Raw genomic sequence first — 17554 nt, 5'->3', positions numbered from 1 at the left:
TTTTAAAAACGCAATTAAGCTTTTGGCAAAATCACAGTTTGACCTTTAAAATCGTAGGTGCTTCTTTTAAAATTATACGTTTTCAAAAAAGTACCATATTGCATGCGATTTGAAAAAACAATTTTTTGCATTTTCAAATCGTAATTTTTTAAAAACGCAATTCTCAAATGGTTCATTTTTTACGATTTGGTTTTAGATCGCACTTTTTTTCTACCAAATCGCAATTCCAAACACACTCTAAGAAAAATTGGGCTCACAAAGGTAACGCGAGGACAATTAAGCATTGGGTATATTTTGGTGCATTACAATATATATATATTAAAAGCTTATTACATGTTTGTAAGAAAAGATGTCTTAAACTCCATTTATTTCAACAAAATACATACACGCACAAACAACCAAGCCAATGCTCAGTAGGGACATTAACAAAGGAGACTTTTCTGCAACATGATTTCTTCACAAACCTCCATTTTCCTACAAAAGTAGAAGTTAATTGGTTATATTACTATGTTAGGAGTCTTGGGACATTTAGAAAATTCCGTGATCCAAGAAACAAAACAACATTTGCGCTGAAAACATTAGGAAAGAAAAATCAAATTCACTTATAAGGTTACATGTGGACTTAAAAGAACTAGAATCTCTTACAATTAATTGCCCAAATTGCATGCAATTTGGGTAGCTACCATGAGAACATGTGTGACCTACATGCCTCAAGTAGCCTAAGATGGGTCCACTTGCCTGAAAAAATTGGGCCTTGCACTTACTGCTCTCTTAGGTTGCTTGAATTACGTGCAATTCAGACAATCAATTATAATGGATCCAAATTTAGACTTAAATAAGGTGAAAACCTTTGGGTGAATGTTTTGATCCGAATAACATCATTGGAAAGTCTACTTGTCTATCATAGCTAAACTTTTATATTAAAGTTTGTAGTACCTTACCTCAGTCAGGAATGAATTCCAACCTCTAGAAAAGCATTTTTGATTCGATGTAGTTCCGCAGTGACATCTCCCATATTCATTCTTTCTTTTGGCGATTCTAGTGAACAAGCAAGGCTGACCTTAAAAACTGAAAGTAGGCATTTTTGCACGCTAGAATTCATCTGGCTTTGGTTCTCATGATGGATTCTTTCTTCTACTGCCTCAATTTCATTGTGATCATTGTAGTTGTAGACATTTTCTTCTGTTGTAACTACTAATTCATTTGCTTCTCTTTTGAAGAGATTGGAGTCCACAATTTGTACAAGATTTTCTGGCAATGCCATATTAACAAAGTTATGAAGGGTGAAATCATCTTTAAACATCTTGTCAGTGGGTCTCTTTCCTGTAAACATCTCCAACACAAAAATTCCATAGCTAAAGACATCTCCTTGTGTTGATGCTTTACCACCCATTCCGTACTCTGCAATTCATATATTTCATATGCACAATTAACACGACAATAATTTCTAATAGCTGTTTCATATGTAATTTAAAAGATTGTAATATTTAATGGAAAAAATAGTTTGTATTTTACAATCAAAACTAGTGATTTTTTTTTTAGGAAATTGGATAATAAAAGAGGCCAATATTGGGATTAATTTGATCATCTAATCATATTATCTTTCCTCTTTTTTTTTTTCTTTTTTTTTTTTTTCCTTTTCTTTTCTTATTTGTTCGACAAATTAAAGAGCAAATAAAATCATAAAGGCCTTCCGACAAGACATGGCTTCATGTATGGCCACATAGAAGATAGAGATAAATAATTAAGCTATTTAAGAATATGTGAAAGAACAACTATACCCTGTTTAATTGTATGTTCTTTTTCTTTTTCAGTCATGTATAAATGTAGTGACGAGGGCAGCTGGATACCTTGTACTAAATTTTTTATTAAGAAATGAATACTAAGATGATGCGGAGCTTATTCATTAGAGATGATCGAAACAGTTAATAAAAATAAATACTACGGACACCAATGAATAAGCTCAACATTATCTTAGTATCCATTTTTTAATAAAAAATTTAGTACCTATAACATTTCTCTACCTTGAAAGAGTTAAGAAGAAAGTCTCAAAATAAAATAAAAAAAAAAAAAAAAAAAAAAAACCCTTCTAGGGAGAGTGAGATTAGGACAAAATTTAACTATATGAAATAAAATTTTCTCAAAATAAAATACTAATAAAAAGCCTTCTAGAGAGAGGGATTTCCATTTTTAGTATCCCACCTAAGTTCTTGAACCTTTACTAATAAAATAGCTTCACCTCAAATCTGAGTATTATTTTTATTGGGACTATTGGTTTGAATAATTCTTCTTCCTTAATGTTTATCTCCTAGCCTCTTTACCAACATTCATTTTCATACGTATTTAATGGATACTTGGATTGTTTTTTTGGTTTAAATTTTCACTCCTTGAACTTTAGATCCTAATCTCAATGAGTCATTTTTCATAAGAAAAACTTCACTTATAATCCTTGATCTTTCATCACTTTTGAAAAAATGTACCAAACTTTAAAAAGTATCAATTTAGGGTATTTATCTTTCAGGAAGTTTCAATCTCAATCATCCGTTAGGATTTTCCGTTAAATCCTGTCAAAATTCCCAACATACACTTTCTTTTTTTAGGAAAAAAAAGAAGAAAAAACTTGCAAGGATTTAAGTGCTGGTTAGAATTTAACAGAATTTACAAAAATATCCATATCTGAATCTTTGAAAATTTTATAATTTTTTTTAAAAAGAAAAATAGGGGTATTTTGAAAATTTTGATGGGAGTTAACAATTTTGAAAATTTTGATAGGATTTAACGAAAAATTATAAGGGAGGGTTGAAATCAATAATGGAACTAGGGGGCCGGTAGGGGCCATGGCCCCGCCCCCTCAATTCAAAGAAAAAAAGAAAAAAATTAGCCTACTAATCCATACCAACAAATTTTTTTGGCCCCTGGCCTCTGCCTATAAGAGCTTCTGGATCTGTCCCTAGTTGAAATCGAAACAAATTGAAAGATGAATACCTTAAATTGACATTTTTTAAAGTTTTGTTACATTTTCTCAAAAGTAATAAAGGATCAGGGGTTTAAGTGAAGTTTTTCCTTTTTTATATGAGAGAAATGAAATTATTTTCTCATATTTATTACTAATTAAGGATTTGTTTAATAGTTGTCAAATCCTCCAATATGCACTCCCTATTAAACTTTATCAAAGCCTAAATCTCACATGTGACCATTATTCCCAAACAATATATACAAAAGACCAGTTTTCTCTTAAAAAAGTTGTTCCCACCATTTTTACAGTAGGGTTTATACGTTTTCCTTCTTGTTAGCTAATGTATTAATTTGATATATCTAATCGACATGCTATCAGAATAAGTATGGAGAACCTTAACAAAATAAAATCAACAAAGCTAAAATGAATATGTAGAGCATAGTAAAATTAAAGGACAGTTAGTGATACTTTTCAACTTGATCAAAATCATGATTTAAATTATTTAAGATCGAAATAGTTATGTACCTGGAGCAGTATAGCCAATAGTGCCCTTTATTCCAACTGTGCTAGTTTGATTTTGAGAAACATCATTTGTTGTAGAGAAGATCCTTGACAAACCAAAATCACTTACTTTAGCAATCATGTCATCATCAAGAAGGACATTGCTTGGCTTTAAATCGCAATGAATGATTGGTGTTTCACAGTGATCATGAAGATAATGTAGTGCAGAAGCTACATCAATTGCAATATTTAGTCTTTGAAGGAGATTCAAATGTCTTGGCCGATTTTCATTGTCGATGTCTTGATGCAGCCACTTGTCTAAGTTTTCATTTTTCATAAATTCAAAAACTAAAGCTTTGAATTCATTGCCGTTATAGTCCATGCTAGAACAACAAGTTAAGATCTTAACAAGATTCCGATGCCGTATATTTCTTAATGCATTGCATTCAGCCATGAAGCTCTTGGAAGCTCCTTTTTGTTGAAGGTTCAACACTTTCACAGCAACAATTATTTTTTCCTGATCAAGAATTCCTTTATATACGGAGCCAAAACTACCAGATCCAACTAAATTGTTAGGAGAAAATCCGTTAGTCGTTTGATAGAGCTCATTGTACGAAACATTTAAAAGTTGGTTGGTTTTTGGGAGTGTAGAAGATGATTCTTTTTTCGATTTTCTCCTCCTATAAAGGACAAGAAATGATGAAAATAGAATAAAGCATAAAACCCCACTACCAATTATGGCAGTTAATTTGAAAACATGAGATTTTCCTTGCTTCATAACTTTGACGTCATCGCATGCTTGTAGTTGCAGTTCTGGAATACCTCCGCAAAGTTTCTTATTTCCTATCACTGATATTGCGCTTGCATTTTGGAAGACTCCTTTGGTCGGTACTTCGCCCACCAAATCATTAAAGGAAATATTCAAATATAGAAGACCGGAAACTTTCTGTATATCTTTAGGAATTAATCCCGACAAATTGTTTCGTGAAAGATCTACATAGCGAAGGTCTTTTAAGGAAGCCAGTGATGGAGGTAAGTTTCCTTCGAATGAATTACCCTGTAGGTAAATGTTCTGCAAACTCAAGCAATCTCCAATGGCTGTAGGAATCTCACCAAACAAATTGTTTTCAGAGAAATCCAATTCAAAAACATTTTTCAAATTGCCTACTTCCATAGGTAGGATGCCCGTTAATGAGTTTTTTGATAAGTAGAGCCTTAATAATTGGGAAGGAAGACTCGTATTGGGTATGGCACCACTAAGGTTATTTTCTACAATCGATAAGATCTGCAACCTTTTGCAGTTTCCAAAACTTGATGGAATGCTTCCTTCAAATTTGTTTTGATATATGTAAAGTTCGACCAATTGAGTGAGGTTGCCTAGAGAGGATGGTATGTGCCCCGACAATCTGTTTCCAGACAAAATCAATTGTTGCAGGTTTTGTAACTTCCCAAAAGAAGTGGGAATGGTGCCCGTGAACAGGTTTTCCGGCATGCTGAGGGAAATTAAGTTGATGAGATTCTCTAGTGCTGCAGGAATAATTCCAGATATTTGATTGCCACCAATATACAAAAAGTTGAGTTGCTTCGACAAATTTCCTATAGAATCAGGTAAACTACCTCCAAAATTGTTATAAGAAAATTCTAGTCTTTGCAGATTGGTGCAGTTTTTTAAAGATGTTAAGAAATCCAAGTCCTTGGCTGAATTACCTCCAAGATTATTTCCGCCAACATATAGCCACTGGACATTTAGCAGGTTTCCTAGATCAGTTGGAACTTGTCCCACAAAATTGTTTTCTTGGAGACCAAGTAATTCCAGCTGAGAGAAATTGGATAGTGAAACTGGGATGGGACCAGAGAATTTGTTGGATTGGATGGAAAAAACTTGGAGATTAGGGAGAGTGAGGCCTATGTTGGCTGGAAGAGTGCCATTAAGTCGGTTACCTCCAGCATAAATGTGCATCAAAGTTGATATATTGTAAAGGGAATAAGGGAACATACCAAACATTTTGTTGCCGGCAACTCCGAAGTAAATTAGCCTTTGCAAATGACCTATTTCATCAGGAATATTGCCCACAAAATTATTAAACGAAAAGTCGAGTGCTTGGAGCGAAGAAATATTCCCCAAAGAGGGTGGAATGCCTCCTGTCAAATTATTTTCGAAAACTTCAAGTATTACAAGCTTCAACAAAGAGCCCAGCTCAACAGGAATATTCCCAGTGAGTTTATTCTTAAAAAAAAGCAGCAATCTGAGTTGAGGACAGTTGGTGAAGTTGCTTGGAATTTCCCCTGTCAACGAGTTATTGCTAAGACCGAGAAGTCGCAGCCGAAACAGATGAGTGACTTCTTGTGGAATTTTGCCGTGTAAGAAGTTGTCTGAGAGGTTGAGCACCCTAAGAAAGCTGAGGTTGCCAATGTATGGTGATATGGATCCACTTAAGGAATTGGCAGTTAGGTCCAAGGCCGTAACTCTTTGATGCCTAAGGCCACATGTAATTCCCTGCCAGTTGCAGAAGTGGATAGAATGATTCCAGGAGGTGAAAATATTAGATGGGTCATTGGTTATCCCTTCTCTGAACTTGAGCAAAGCCAAACGATCAGTCTCGTTCGTTGGAGCGGCTGCAGCAGCAGTGGTAGGTTGGAAGCATAGTAGGCTTGTAGAAAAGAGAAGAATCGCACCAAGGTGTAAGTTGCGGCTCAGAAGCTTCATTGGAGTACTGGAGAAGGCCGGAAGCAGAGAGTATTTGTGAAGTTACAGAGTATTATGCGCGCAGGTGCTCTTTGTAGGCAGTTAGGGTGTGAATTAAGTTAGAATTTTCAAATTATGCACAAGTTTCGGAGTCCTTAATTGACACGCTGATAGTAATATCTTGAACGCGTGAGAAGTGGGCAAATTAAACAAGACTTATCTTGTTAAAAGTCTTTTGGAAGAACACTGATTAAAAGTCTTTTCCCTTTTAATTAACAGAAATAGACCTCCAGATTCCAGTCTTTTCCCTTGTTGTTTTCGATCGGAAGAAAAGTCTCTACAATATTCTATCTATGTAGGCATGTAGCACCTAGAAATGCCGATTCCCACATTGTAGGCATGAGACTTCAGCGTTGGGTTTACGGTTTGCTTGACTGTAGCGTAGAAAATGATACGTTGTTAGGAGAAGTGCATGAGACTTCATGCGTTGGGTTTACGGTTTGCTTGACTTTTCAAAAAGCAATCAAAATACAAAATAAATAAACTCTTTTCTTTTCAATTTTTTTTTTCACATTATCAAACAACTTTATTTACTTTTCTCTCACAAAATTTAAAAATGCATTTCACATTTATATCACATCAATCAATTTCCTCATCCTTTACCCTCTCAAAACTCTTTACTAAACATATCGGAAGTCTTTCTGAAAATATGCTATCTTAACAAAGCCATGGAAGTTGAAACAATCTTTAGACATTTTGCCATTAGGTCTCTTTTCCTCTCCTTCTTTTGATGCATCACCACCCATTTTATACTCTGCAATCCATATATTTCACATGCATATATAGGTAATGTGACCATGTGTTTATTTTTATTTTTTTATAGCTGTTTATATAATTAATATGTTGAGATTTGTGTATAAATTTAAAATACGGGAATAAAAGCGAAAGCAAGAGAAAAAAGAGAGACAAAGAATTACGGGTAATTCGGTGTTAAACACCTACGTCCACCACTCTGAATAACCTCTAAAGCTACATTGCGTACAATAACTTGATTGTTTACTATACATATATAGGTTCCTATTTATAGTTGAATAAGTCAACATATACAAGTAAACCTATATCGACTTGTACAAGGAAACACAAATAGACTTAGACTAGGAAATATAAATAAATAATATTATATTCACAAAGGTGCAACTAATCGGAGAAATGGAGAGGATCCAGTCCAGTTTTACGAGTTGGCCTTGTCGGGTGTTTTCTTTTTTTATTAATTTTATTGGTGCGAAAAAATCGTTTGGCAAGTCTTTCTCAACCGATCCTAGGCAAGTAAACGCGCATGCACAAGAAGTTCAGTTAATTTTCAAATGATGTGTTAATTATAGAAAAAATTTATCATTTTAAAAAATGTGTGATAGTAACGCATTACTTAAAAACTAATTTTAAGTAATGTTACACATTAAAGTTACACGCATTGGTCAATCTCCAAGTAACTTATTACACATTGAGAATCAAATGCAAGGAAAAGTGTAGAAACGGATAATCTTTACTAAAAAGTTGACACTTCATTCCGAGAAAAGAAGTGGCCAGAAGTGTTAGGAAATTTAACGGCTTAATTTGTGCTAGATTATATCGTATCTAAGTGGGGAAAAGGGCGGCATATATATGTTGTGTTTTGTGTTGTGCTTGTTCTGCTGCTTGGGGCTCGAGTGTGTAGGGCGGCCATCACCTGCAACCCGCTTGAGCTGAGCGCATGTGCGAGTGTAACCACGTCTGCTAGCACGCCCACATCTTTGTGTTGCAGCAAATTGAAGGAACAGAGGCCTTGCCTTTGCCAGAGGTGGCCAGGGGTAGCGCGTGGCCACTCCAAGTGGCCGGGGGGCCACCCCCATACCACTGGGGGGTTGCGCGTTGTGACGTCCCACATCGCCTGGGAATGATGATGTGCTTATATGTATAAATGCACCCTATATGACACAACGCGTTTTAAAGCCGTGATGGCAATGAACCTATCAGAACTCCGCAGTTAAGCGAGTCGCTGCGAGAGCAATCCCAGGATGGGTGACCTCCTGGGAAGTCTGATATGGGGAGCCAAAAGCGGACAGTATTGTGTCATTGGGGGTGGATCGTTACAAATGGTATCAGAGCCATTGCCCAGCCTGAGATGGTGGGAGCGTGCACAAGTCCAAGAGGGTTGCCGGCGGGCACTCGCTGGGATGCCAAGAATGGGGTGATCCCATGAGGGTCGCCAGCGAGGACGCTGGGTCCCAAGGGGGGGTGATTGTGACGTCCCACATCGCCTGGGAATGATGATGTGCTTATATGTATAAATGCACCATATATGACACAACGCGTTTTAAAGCCGTGATGGCAATGAACCTATCAGAACTCCGCAGTTAAGCGAGCTGCTGCGAGAGCAATCCCAGGATGGGTGACCTCCTGGGAAGTCTGATATGGGGAGCCAAAAGCGGACAGTATTGTGTCATTGGGGGTGGATCGTTACACGCGTCACCCCTTCCTTTTTTGTTTTTTGTGTTTTTTTTCTTTTTCTTTTTGAATTTTAATTTTAATTTTTTTTTTAAAAAAAAAAAGTTTATTTATTTATTTTTTAATAATTTTTTTTTTATTAATATAGACACGTGTCGCTATCTTATTGGTTTGATATGGCGCTGATGTGGCATTTAACAAAATCTGTCAAAAATTTTAACGGAATTTGACTTTAGGGATCGATTTGTAATTATAGTTTACCACAAGGACCTCCAATGAACTTATTAAACCATAGGAAGTGATTCGTAATTATGGCATACCTCAAATACCAGTGGTGCAATTATCCAAAAAAAAAAAAAACGAATCGTCACAGTTGGCTTAAGTTTGTATTGTTACCTACCTCCTGCGGCTTTATGAGCCACCTTTGTTGACGTACCGTTGCAGATTCCATTATGAATTTAGTTTGTTGACTTCTGAAGCCTTCTCCGAGATCACTAAGGAGATTTCCTAGCAGTCAATACTCTGAAGTTGCACCCTATGCATGCCTTGATGGGTGAAGCCCATGCAGCCTTATTGGCCTCAAGATTAGCTGTCTGAATGGGCTGCTCCCCCGATCATTAAAGGAGACTCTCTTCTCATTATTCTGGCTTTGAAGGATCCTTTGCTTTTCTCAAACTGAATTTCTGCACCAATAATTTTTTACTCTTTTGTTCAATTGCATTCCATAAATGTTTGGAGTGTTCTTAAGATATCTAAATGTGCTAATCTTGACACACACCTTGTAGCTGGATTGGGTCGTTTCCCAGCCACCCTGTGTTCGGAAGCATTCTCCCTATTTCACTTTTCATTTCCTCTATCAGATTAAGGACGGAAAAAGATCATCTTTTGTAATTTTTCTATTTTTCCATATTTGAATAGGAAAAAAAAAAAAAAAAAAATCACTAAGACAATTTTGAATAGGAAAATGTAACCCGCCGACAAAGCAAGAAAGTTGTGTTGTACATTGGCTTGCAAACAGCTTATCATGTTGAGACTCAAGACAGAAAGTAGAGTAGGCAAGGAAAAGAGCACATTCATTCAATATCCATGCAGTATCAATTTATTCTCTTAGTGAGAAGCTGAAGAAATGGATAATAATATTCTTTAATCAAAAGTTGACACTTTATTTTGTTCAAAGAATACGCCAGAAGGACCTTCGTTGGGCAGCAGCGCTAACTTTACAGCACTTTCAGCACCTTCATCACTAGTCAACAAGCCAGTGTTGAGGTTTATATCTGTCTTGACAAAGCCAGGGCAGACGCAATTGACATGGAAAGATGGGTACTTGTTGGCCACGATTCTTGTGTAGGCATTTAGAGCCGCTTTTGAAACTTTATAGGCAGGCACAAAACCAGGCCACCCTTTGGTTTCCAAGGAGCCTTCCTTAAAATCTTTCAGGAATTCACTCAAGACCTCATCCACTCTTTCTTCTGTAAGGTTGTCAGCATCACCTAACACTCCTTTAGCCCATTCATTTGGTATGTTCTAAAACAGCAGAAGAAAAAACTTGTGTTTGATTGAAGGGATTTTGAAAACAAATCATATATGGCAAAACATGAATCTAGCTAGCTACTTTAATTCATGCTTAGGGTGGCAGAAATATATTTGTACTAGTTTCATACCCGTAACTGCCCCATGAAAGAGGAAACATTGACTATCCTTGGTGAATTGGATAAATGGAGGAGGGGAAGAAGTGCTTCAATCATTCTTTTGGCGCCATAGTAGTTTGTCATCACGCAATCTTCAGCTAACTCATAAGTGTGAGTCGTTATTTTATTCCAGTCGATTATGGCACCTTCCTGCATTAATAAGAGTTGCTTAATTTATGCTCACTCCTCTAATTAACTAGTTATTAATTATTCAGCACTTCCAAGCTATTTGTAGAAAGAAAATGGTAGGCAGACAATGTGATGGTTTGTCATGGCCATGGGTGATCACATCATAATAGTTTGCATCCTCGCACACTAGCCAGCTAGATCCTTTCTTTAAGAATAATGTACACAAACATGTACAAGTACTCCTAGGAGTTGCACCTTGTCTCTTACACTCTCCCAATAGGCTGTTTCCCTTGAGATCAACACCCTCAAGAAAGAAATCACCATTGATAGGATCATCACAATGTGCCCTCCAACATTATTTAGCCACTTGAACCCCAATTGTAGGACGGATCGATAGGGATCTTTGCATTTAGGCTGCCCGAATTGCTAACAATTCGGGTAAAACCCAGCCGAAGTGCTATCGTTGAGGGTCCATATATTACTCCTTGAAGCCTGGAATGTAGATCAAGAGGCACCATTGTTGGAAATTTACCAGATTAATTCCATCAAGCATCTCTCTTGTAAGATTAATTTACGTACAAGAGGCACCCGTGGGTTTTCTCTCATGTAAGATTAATTCCATAAGACTTTATTTTTTTATTTTTTTATTTTTTTTTATTATTATTTCTCTTCCGGCTTGGGAATTTTACTAGATTATTTACTAGCAACCTACAAGAGGGTTTTGGTTGGACAATATATATATAATGGATATAAAGCATCTCTTTTAGCGCTTAAGATCGAAAAGAAGAAATAAAAACAGATCATACTTGGAAAACTTACCTTACCACCACCCGCAGCTGCAAAAGCATCACTATCTATTATACCTCCAGAAATCCCTGCATTGTTGACCTGCATATATATATATATATATATATATAGCGAGAGAGAGAGAGAGAGAGAGAGAGAGAGAGAGAGAGAGAGAGAGAGAGAGAGAATTTTAATTAACGTTTGTTATCATTCATTCTGTTTTGTAAATTCAACAAAAAACCAGAATCGTGAACAAGAAAACTTATATATCTCCTTATAACTGACCAATCACATCAAAATTTTAAATTTTAATGAACGACAAATACATGTTAATTGTACAAAATAAACAAGAAACAAAAGAAAGAGAAGATTTTTAGTAAGTTGACTCTCAATCGTACCAATATATCAAGCTTCCCATATTTGATTTTGATGAAATCTGCAAGAGAAGCTATACTAGCAGGGTCAGCCACATCAAGCTGATGAAATACAACATGCTCATCAGATACCCCACACTCTTTGAGCTTTTCAACAGCTTCAAGGCCCCTTTTCTCATCTCTAGCAGTTACCACAGTCACCACCCCATTTGAGGCCAGCTGCCTGCATATTCCAAACCCAATCCCCTTATTTGATCCTGTAACAACTGCATACCTGAAAAACAAAAAATTAAAAGACGGTCCCAAAATTTTTAAAACGAATATAGAGAGAGAAAGACAGAAAGTAAAAAACTATGCAGGTTGTCATGCTGTCACGTGAACACCATGGAAGAAGAAGCAAACCACCTCTTTGTTGCTTCTGCCATTGATGATGGAGAGTCGGAACACTGTGATAAGTGAAAAGCACTATTAAAGAAGAAGGCTAATGTTATGTGTTGACGGTGGCTTGATCGAGTTTGTTAACATTTGCAGGAAAAGAAAACATATAAAAGAGCATCTCTTACAATTATTTTGAATTTCGTTGACTCCTCAAGCCTTCTTGTCATCTTGTGAAGGTTAATTAGCCGCTCGGTCCTTTTCTTTGACCCGGCCTTTAACATGTCAGATTTCGCTCTCTAAATGACGTCAATTTATTTATTTTTTGGGTTAAATATTTCATTGGTACTTTAATTTTAAGCGTTTTTAAATTTAATACTTGAGTTTTCATTTATATCATAGGTGATACCTGAGTTAGGGGTAAAAACCTATTCGGTACGTCTGTTAGACTTTCTATCCAAATTTTAATGGCTCGTCAGTTATTAACATCTGAGGTTGACATGTAACACTATATAAAAAAGAAAATATAAAAATAATAATTTTTTTTAAAAAATAATAAAATTTAAAAATAAACTAAAAAAGAAAAAGAAGAGGGGTGGGCGGCCAAGGAGCCACCTCTCTTCTTCTTCTTCTTTTTTTTTTTTTTTTTTTTTTTTTCATTTTTTTAATTTTTTTAAAGATTTTTATTTTATTTTATTTTTTATATAGTGTCACGTGTCAACCTCAACAGTTGAGACATGGCGAGCCGTTAAAATTTGGACGGAAAATCTAACAGAGATATTAAATGAGTTTTTATCTCTAACTCAAGTACCACCTATGATATATATGAAAACTCAGGTACTAAATTTAAAAATACTTAAAACTTAGGTACCAATGAAATATTAACTTCTTTTTTTTTTCCCATTTTCTTTTCTTTTCTCTTTTTTGGTTCCGATTGGGTGCGTTTGGCCGGTTGGCGTTGTCGGGTGTTAATTCATATTCTAACAACTAGCCATGTGATTTGTTCACAGATGTCCTCTGTTTATTCAAGTTATACCAAAAGACTCGGCAAAATCAGAAACATTCTTAAAAGTTGCATTCAGAAAAGGCATATATTTGACATGGGAAAATATTAGATTTACAACACCAACACAACAAGTGCACAACAACCCCTCACATGAGGGTGGACTATGAAATCCACCCTCATGTGAGAGGTTGTTGTGCACTTATTGTGATAGTGTAGTGCAGGAATCAAATCCCTTTGACATGACATACACGAAATGAAAAACTTGCTTACTGCACACACTATATGACATAAAGTTACACACATTGGTCGATCTTCAAGTAACTTATTACACATTGAGAATCAAATGAAAGGAAAAGTGCAGAAACGGATAATCTTTAATAAAAAGTTGACACTTCATTCCGAGAAAAGAAGTGGCCAGAAGGACCATCGTTGGGCAGCAGCGCTAACCTTACAGCACTTTCAGCACCTTCGTCAATAGTCAAGAAGCCAGCGTTATGGTTTATATCTGTCTTGACATAGCCAGGGCAAACGCAGTTGGCCCGAAAGGATGGGTACTTGTTGGCCACAATTCTTGTGTAGGCATTCAGAGCTGCTTTTGAAACTATGTAGGCAGAGATATAACAAGGCCAGCCTTTGGTTTCCAAGGAACCCTCTTTAAAATCTTGAAGAAATTCACTCAATACCTCATCCACTCTTTCTTCTGTAAGGCTTTCAGCATCACCTAACACTCCTTTAGCCCATTCATTTGGTATGTTCTAAAACACCATAACAAAAAAAAACTTTTGTTTTATTGATTGACATGCATGTATCTTCTTTAAGCAACCCAGTTTCAAGTTGAATCATCAACGTACTTTAAATTCAAATTAACCAAAAATTTATTTGTAGTAGTAGTTTCATACCTTTAACTGCCCAATGGAAGAGGAAACATTGGCAATCCTTGGTGAATCGGATAAGTGAAGGAGGGGAATCAGTGCTTCAGTCATTCTTTTGGCACCATAGTAGTTTGTTTTTAGGCACTCTTCTGCTAACTCGTAAGTTTCAGTCCCTATTTTACTCCAATCGATTTTGGCATTATCACCTCCCTGTATCAATTATGAGAAGAACTTGCCTCTTAATGGGTGTAAATTAAGCATCTCTTTTTGCACTTTTAGTTTAAATCTCTTCTTACTTTCTTACCAATCATCAACAATGATCACAAAGCGCATTAACAAGATAATAATGTCTAACCAATGGCAAAGCTAGGGCCGGGGCTGGCAGGGGACATGGCCCCCAAAACTAGGGAAAAATATATGGCCCGGCCCTCGATAAGAGAATATATATATATATTCTAAATCAAAGAAAAACAATCATGGCCTTCTTAGGGAAAAAAAAATTCTAATATTTGGGTCTTCATCTACTTTAAAAAAAATTAAAGATTTAGGTTTGGTGTATATTAAGCCTAATTTTAGAAATTGACAATAGAATTTGATGGAGAGAGGATGTTGTAGCTGAAACTTGAAATTGAGAGGGCTTATATATATATAAGCAACTAGGGAAAGTCACTTTACATGGAATAAAAAATCAAAGAAACAGGTGGGCTCCCCAACAAAAGACCTAAAACAGAAATAAAGTGCAGAAATTGCAAATAAATAATAGGAAATTGGCAAAAAAATGACTCGATCCTCTGTATCTTGGGTAAAAAAAGCCAAGAAATTGACCGTCTAATACTGTAACTAAAGCAAAAGGGGCACGAAATGTGACATCCCACATCGCCTGGGAATAAGGATGTGCTTATATGTATAAACGCATCATTTTTGACACAATGCATTTTAAAGCCGTGATAGTCATGAACCTATCAAAATTCCGTAGTTAAGCTAACTTAAGCGTGCTTCTGCGAGAGTAGTACTAGGATGGGTGACCTCCTGGGAAGTCTGGTTTGGGAAAGTTAAAAGTGGACAATATTATATCATTGTGGTACGGTGGGTCGTTACACAGAAAGGGACACAAATCTCAAAAGGTTCCTCAACCTTTCCCGAGGGCTCGCTAGGAAGCTATAACAATCACCATAAGGAGGTTGTTGAGGAAGAGGCACTACCATAACTGAATTGGATTAGTTACCATAACCGAACTGGATTACTTGAAGAGGAGAGATGAACCTCTTGTAACATAAGTCTCCACAAGAAACAAAAACAACAATGGAACAGGAAGACTAAAACCCACATAACATAATGAAATAGACACACACACACACACATACACAAAAAAAAAAAAAAAAAAAAAAAAAGGATAGTGGCGACGGGACGAGCAACGGGTGCACTAGCAGCCGTGTGAGATCCACGCTCTGGTGCATTGAGAACGTGTTGAGACACAGAGTACAGCGAAAAAGAGCAGAGGGGTCGAGGAAGATGATGGCGATGTGCGTCGGTGGGCGAGATTGATAGAGGAGGACAAATTTGTCTTGAAAGCACCACGATATGGGCTCCATATCTGTCTCGAGTGTAAACCACCAGGAGGGAGCGGGCGGAGGCTATGATAAGAGACTGGAAGAGGTAGTATGGCAAGACAATGGTGAAGATGTCGATAATGCAATTTACGGAAGAAGAGGAGCCAAACAAAAGAAAGAACACATAGAAAGAGAACATACAGAGGACGAGGAAGGGGGGAAAGGAGGAGGGACTGAAAATGGGCCATCCCTCCTCCCTTATAGAGTCTCACAAGAAGGAAAAGCTTCAACTTTTAGAAGGGAGAGATTCTGTCTCCAGAAAAGAGAGAAGTGGAAAAGACTCATTACCTCTCTGCTTAAAATTGAAGATTGATTGCAGTAGTTTGAAGATTGAGAACGAGAAGTGTTGGACCTAATTTATTGTTTAACTGAAATAAAAGCTAAATTGTAGAGTTAACATTCGAACTCAAGACCTAACTTCTACCTTGATAGCATGTTAAATTATTAATTAATTATCCTAAAAACTTAAGATAATAGGAAAAAAATTAACATAGTATCACCGCAGAGATTTTGAATTCGAATCCTAACTATACAATTCACCTTCTAACTCGTTAAATATTCTACATGTTAAGCTTCATTTATTGAAGGAGAGTTGAACTCACATGTAAGTAGGGGTATTATAATATTAATTAAGTGATTAAATTCACTATTTCTTCAACTTAAGATGTTGGAATAACTAGTGATTAACAAAAAGTAATTTCAGGGAACAAAATGTTATTAACCCGAGAAAAAGCATATCATATTTACAAAACTTACCTTACCAACATCTGAAGCTGCTAAAGCATCACCATCTATTACAGCTCCAGGAATCCCTGCATTGTTAACCTGCAAAGAATTTAAGATTTGTCATCATTTATTGTGTCTTGAAAATTCAACAAGAAACAAAATCATGAACAAGAAAACTTATGGATAGCATTTTCGAGAATCTCTATCTCCTTGTAACTTTACTACCTACATCATTTTTTTTCTTCCTCATTTCACGTAAATAAGAATGGATTATGATCAGAAGAGCAATCTTCTAAATGCAAATCAATTTTTTAAGCCGATTTTAGCATTAATGCCTTTTGTTGACAACATTGAACAAAATGCAGAATACGAGCAATATATTTTATTTAGGTCGCTCATTTAAAATGAATGGTCAAGATCATGATAACAAATAAAAAAAAAAGCTGGCCTCAAGTATTTAGGGATGGTTGTGAAGGTGCCAAACTAACCCCTTATGTGGTTTGGCTATCTCCTTTGGCAAGTAGGTGGTTCAGCCACCCCATTTGACCGGTTTAAGATAGTTCGGCCATTCAAATGGCAGGTTTAGAGTGGTTGAACGACGTCATTTGACAAAAAGGGTGATGGAATTTCGAACCATCCCAACAGCCACCCCTTAGTACTCCAAGAATTTTTTATTTTTATTTTTATTTTTTTTTTGCTGTCATGATATGAGTTGTTCATATTAAATGGATCACCCAAATAAAATACACTGCATCCGGTGCCCAATCTCAATCCACGCGCGCGCGCCACGCCAGTACAAACGAAATAGAAAACAAAGGATGAAAAGAATTTTAATAATTTAATTTTTTCTATCGTACCAATATATCAAGCTTCCCAAATTTGGTTTTAATGAAATCTGCGAGAGAAGCTATACTAGCAGGGTCAGTCACATCAAGCTGATGAAATACCACATGCTCATCAGATGCCCCACACTCTTTCAGCTTTTCAACAGCTTCAAGGCCCAGCTTCTCATCTATAGCAGTTAACACTGTCACGGCCCCATTTGAGGCGAGCTGCCTGCATATTCCAAACCCAATCCCCTTATTTGACCCTGTAACTACTGCATACCTGAAAATCATAAGAGAGTGAAAAACTATGCAGGCCAGGTTAATTGTCATGCTGTCACGTAAACACCATGAAAGAAGAATTGAAGCAAACCGTTTACCTCTCTGTTGCTTCTGCCATTGACGATGGAAAGTTGGGACGCTCTGATATATATATAAGTGGAAGCACTATTAAAGAAGAAGAGGTATGGCTTGAGTTTGTATTGTTACCTACCCTTCTACCCACTCTGAGTCTGACACTCTTTTTTGGATGAAAAA

The 17554-nt window shown here is 36.4% G+C and overlaps 3 protein-coding genes across 5 annotated transcripts; all 3 read right to left on the bottom strand.

The window, feature by feature from the left end:
* Nucleotides 1-340: 340 nt before the first annotated feature.
* LOC133862695 (probable LRR receptor-like serine/threonine-protein kinase At3g47570) lies at nucleotides 341-6301 on the bottom strand. Its single transcript, XM_062298544.1, has 3 exons — nucleotides 3482-6301; nucleotides 942-1401; nucleotides 341-474 (listed from the first exon to the last, which is right to left on the bottom strand). Exons 1-2 carry the CDS (start codon nucleotides 6162-6164, stop codon nucleotides 947-949), a joined length of 3138 nt encoding a protein of 1045 aa, XP_062154528.1. The 5' UTR covers nucleotides 6165-6301; the 3' UTR covers nucleotides 341-474; nucleotides 942-946.
* A 3398-nt stretch (nucleotides 6302-9699) lies between these two features.
* LOC133863625 ((+)-neomenthol dehydrogenase-like) lies at nucleotides 9700-12150 on the bottom strand. 2 transcript variants are annotated; one of them, XM_062299658.1, is made up of 5 exons: nucleotides 12010-12150; nucleotides 11629-11878; nucleotides 11264-11332; nucleotides 10289-10465; nucleotides 9700-10151 (listed from the first exon to the last, which is right to left on the bottom strand). In XM_062299658.1, exons 1-5 carry the CDS (start codon nucleotides 12027-12029, stop codon nucleotides 9771-9773), a joined length of 897 nt encoding a protein of 298 aa, XP_062155642.1. In that variant the 5' UTR covers nucleotides 12030-12150; the 3' UTR covers nucleotides 9700-9770. The 2 variants fall into 2 exon arrangements, with proteins under 2 accessions (XP_062155642.1, XP_062155643.1); XM_062299659.1 differs by lacking the exon at nucleotides 10289-10465.
* A 1089-nt stretch (nucleotides 12151-13239) lies between these two features.
* Nucleotides 13240-17554, bottom strand: LOC133863624 ((+)-neomenthol dehydrogenase-like). 2 transcript variants are annotated; one of them, XM_062299656.1, is made up of 5 exons: nucleotides 17398-17554; nucleotides 17051-17300; nucleotides 16224-16292; nucleotides 13885-14067; nucleotides 13240-13740 (listed from the first exon to the last, which is right to left on the bottom strand). In XM_062299656.1, the coding sequence occupies exons 1-5, from the start codon at nucleotides 17415-17417 to the stop codon at nucleotides 13360-13362; spliced, it is 903 nt and encodes a 300-aa protein (XP_062155640.1). In that variant the 5' UTR covers nucleotides 17418-17554; the 3' UTR covers nucleotides 13240-13359. The 2 variants fall into 2 exon arrangements, with proteins under 2 accessions (XP_062155640.1, XP_062155641.1); XM_062299657.1 differs by having other exon boundaries at nucleotides 16233-16292.

This window comes from Alnus glutinosa, chromosome 3 (assembly GCF_958979055.1).
Source record: "Alnus glutinosa chromosome 3, dhAlnGlut1.1, whole genome shotgun sequence".
NCBI classification, from domain to species: Eukaryota; Viridiplantae; Streptophyta; class Magnoliopsida; order Fagales; family Betulaceae; genus Alnus; species Alnus glutinosa.
Note: the sequence above shows the minus strand (reverse complement) of the source record. Positions and strands in the feature narration are given on the sequence as shown.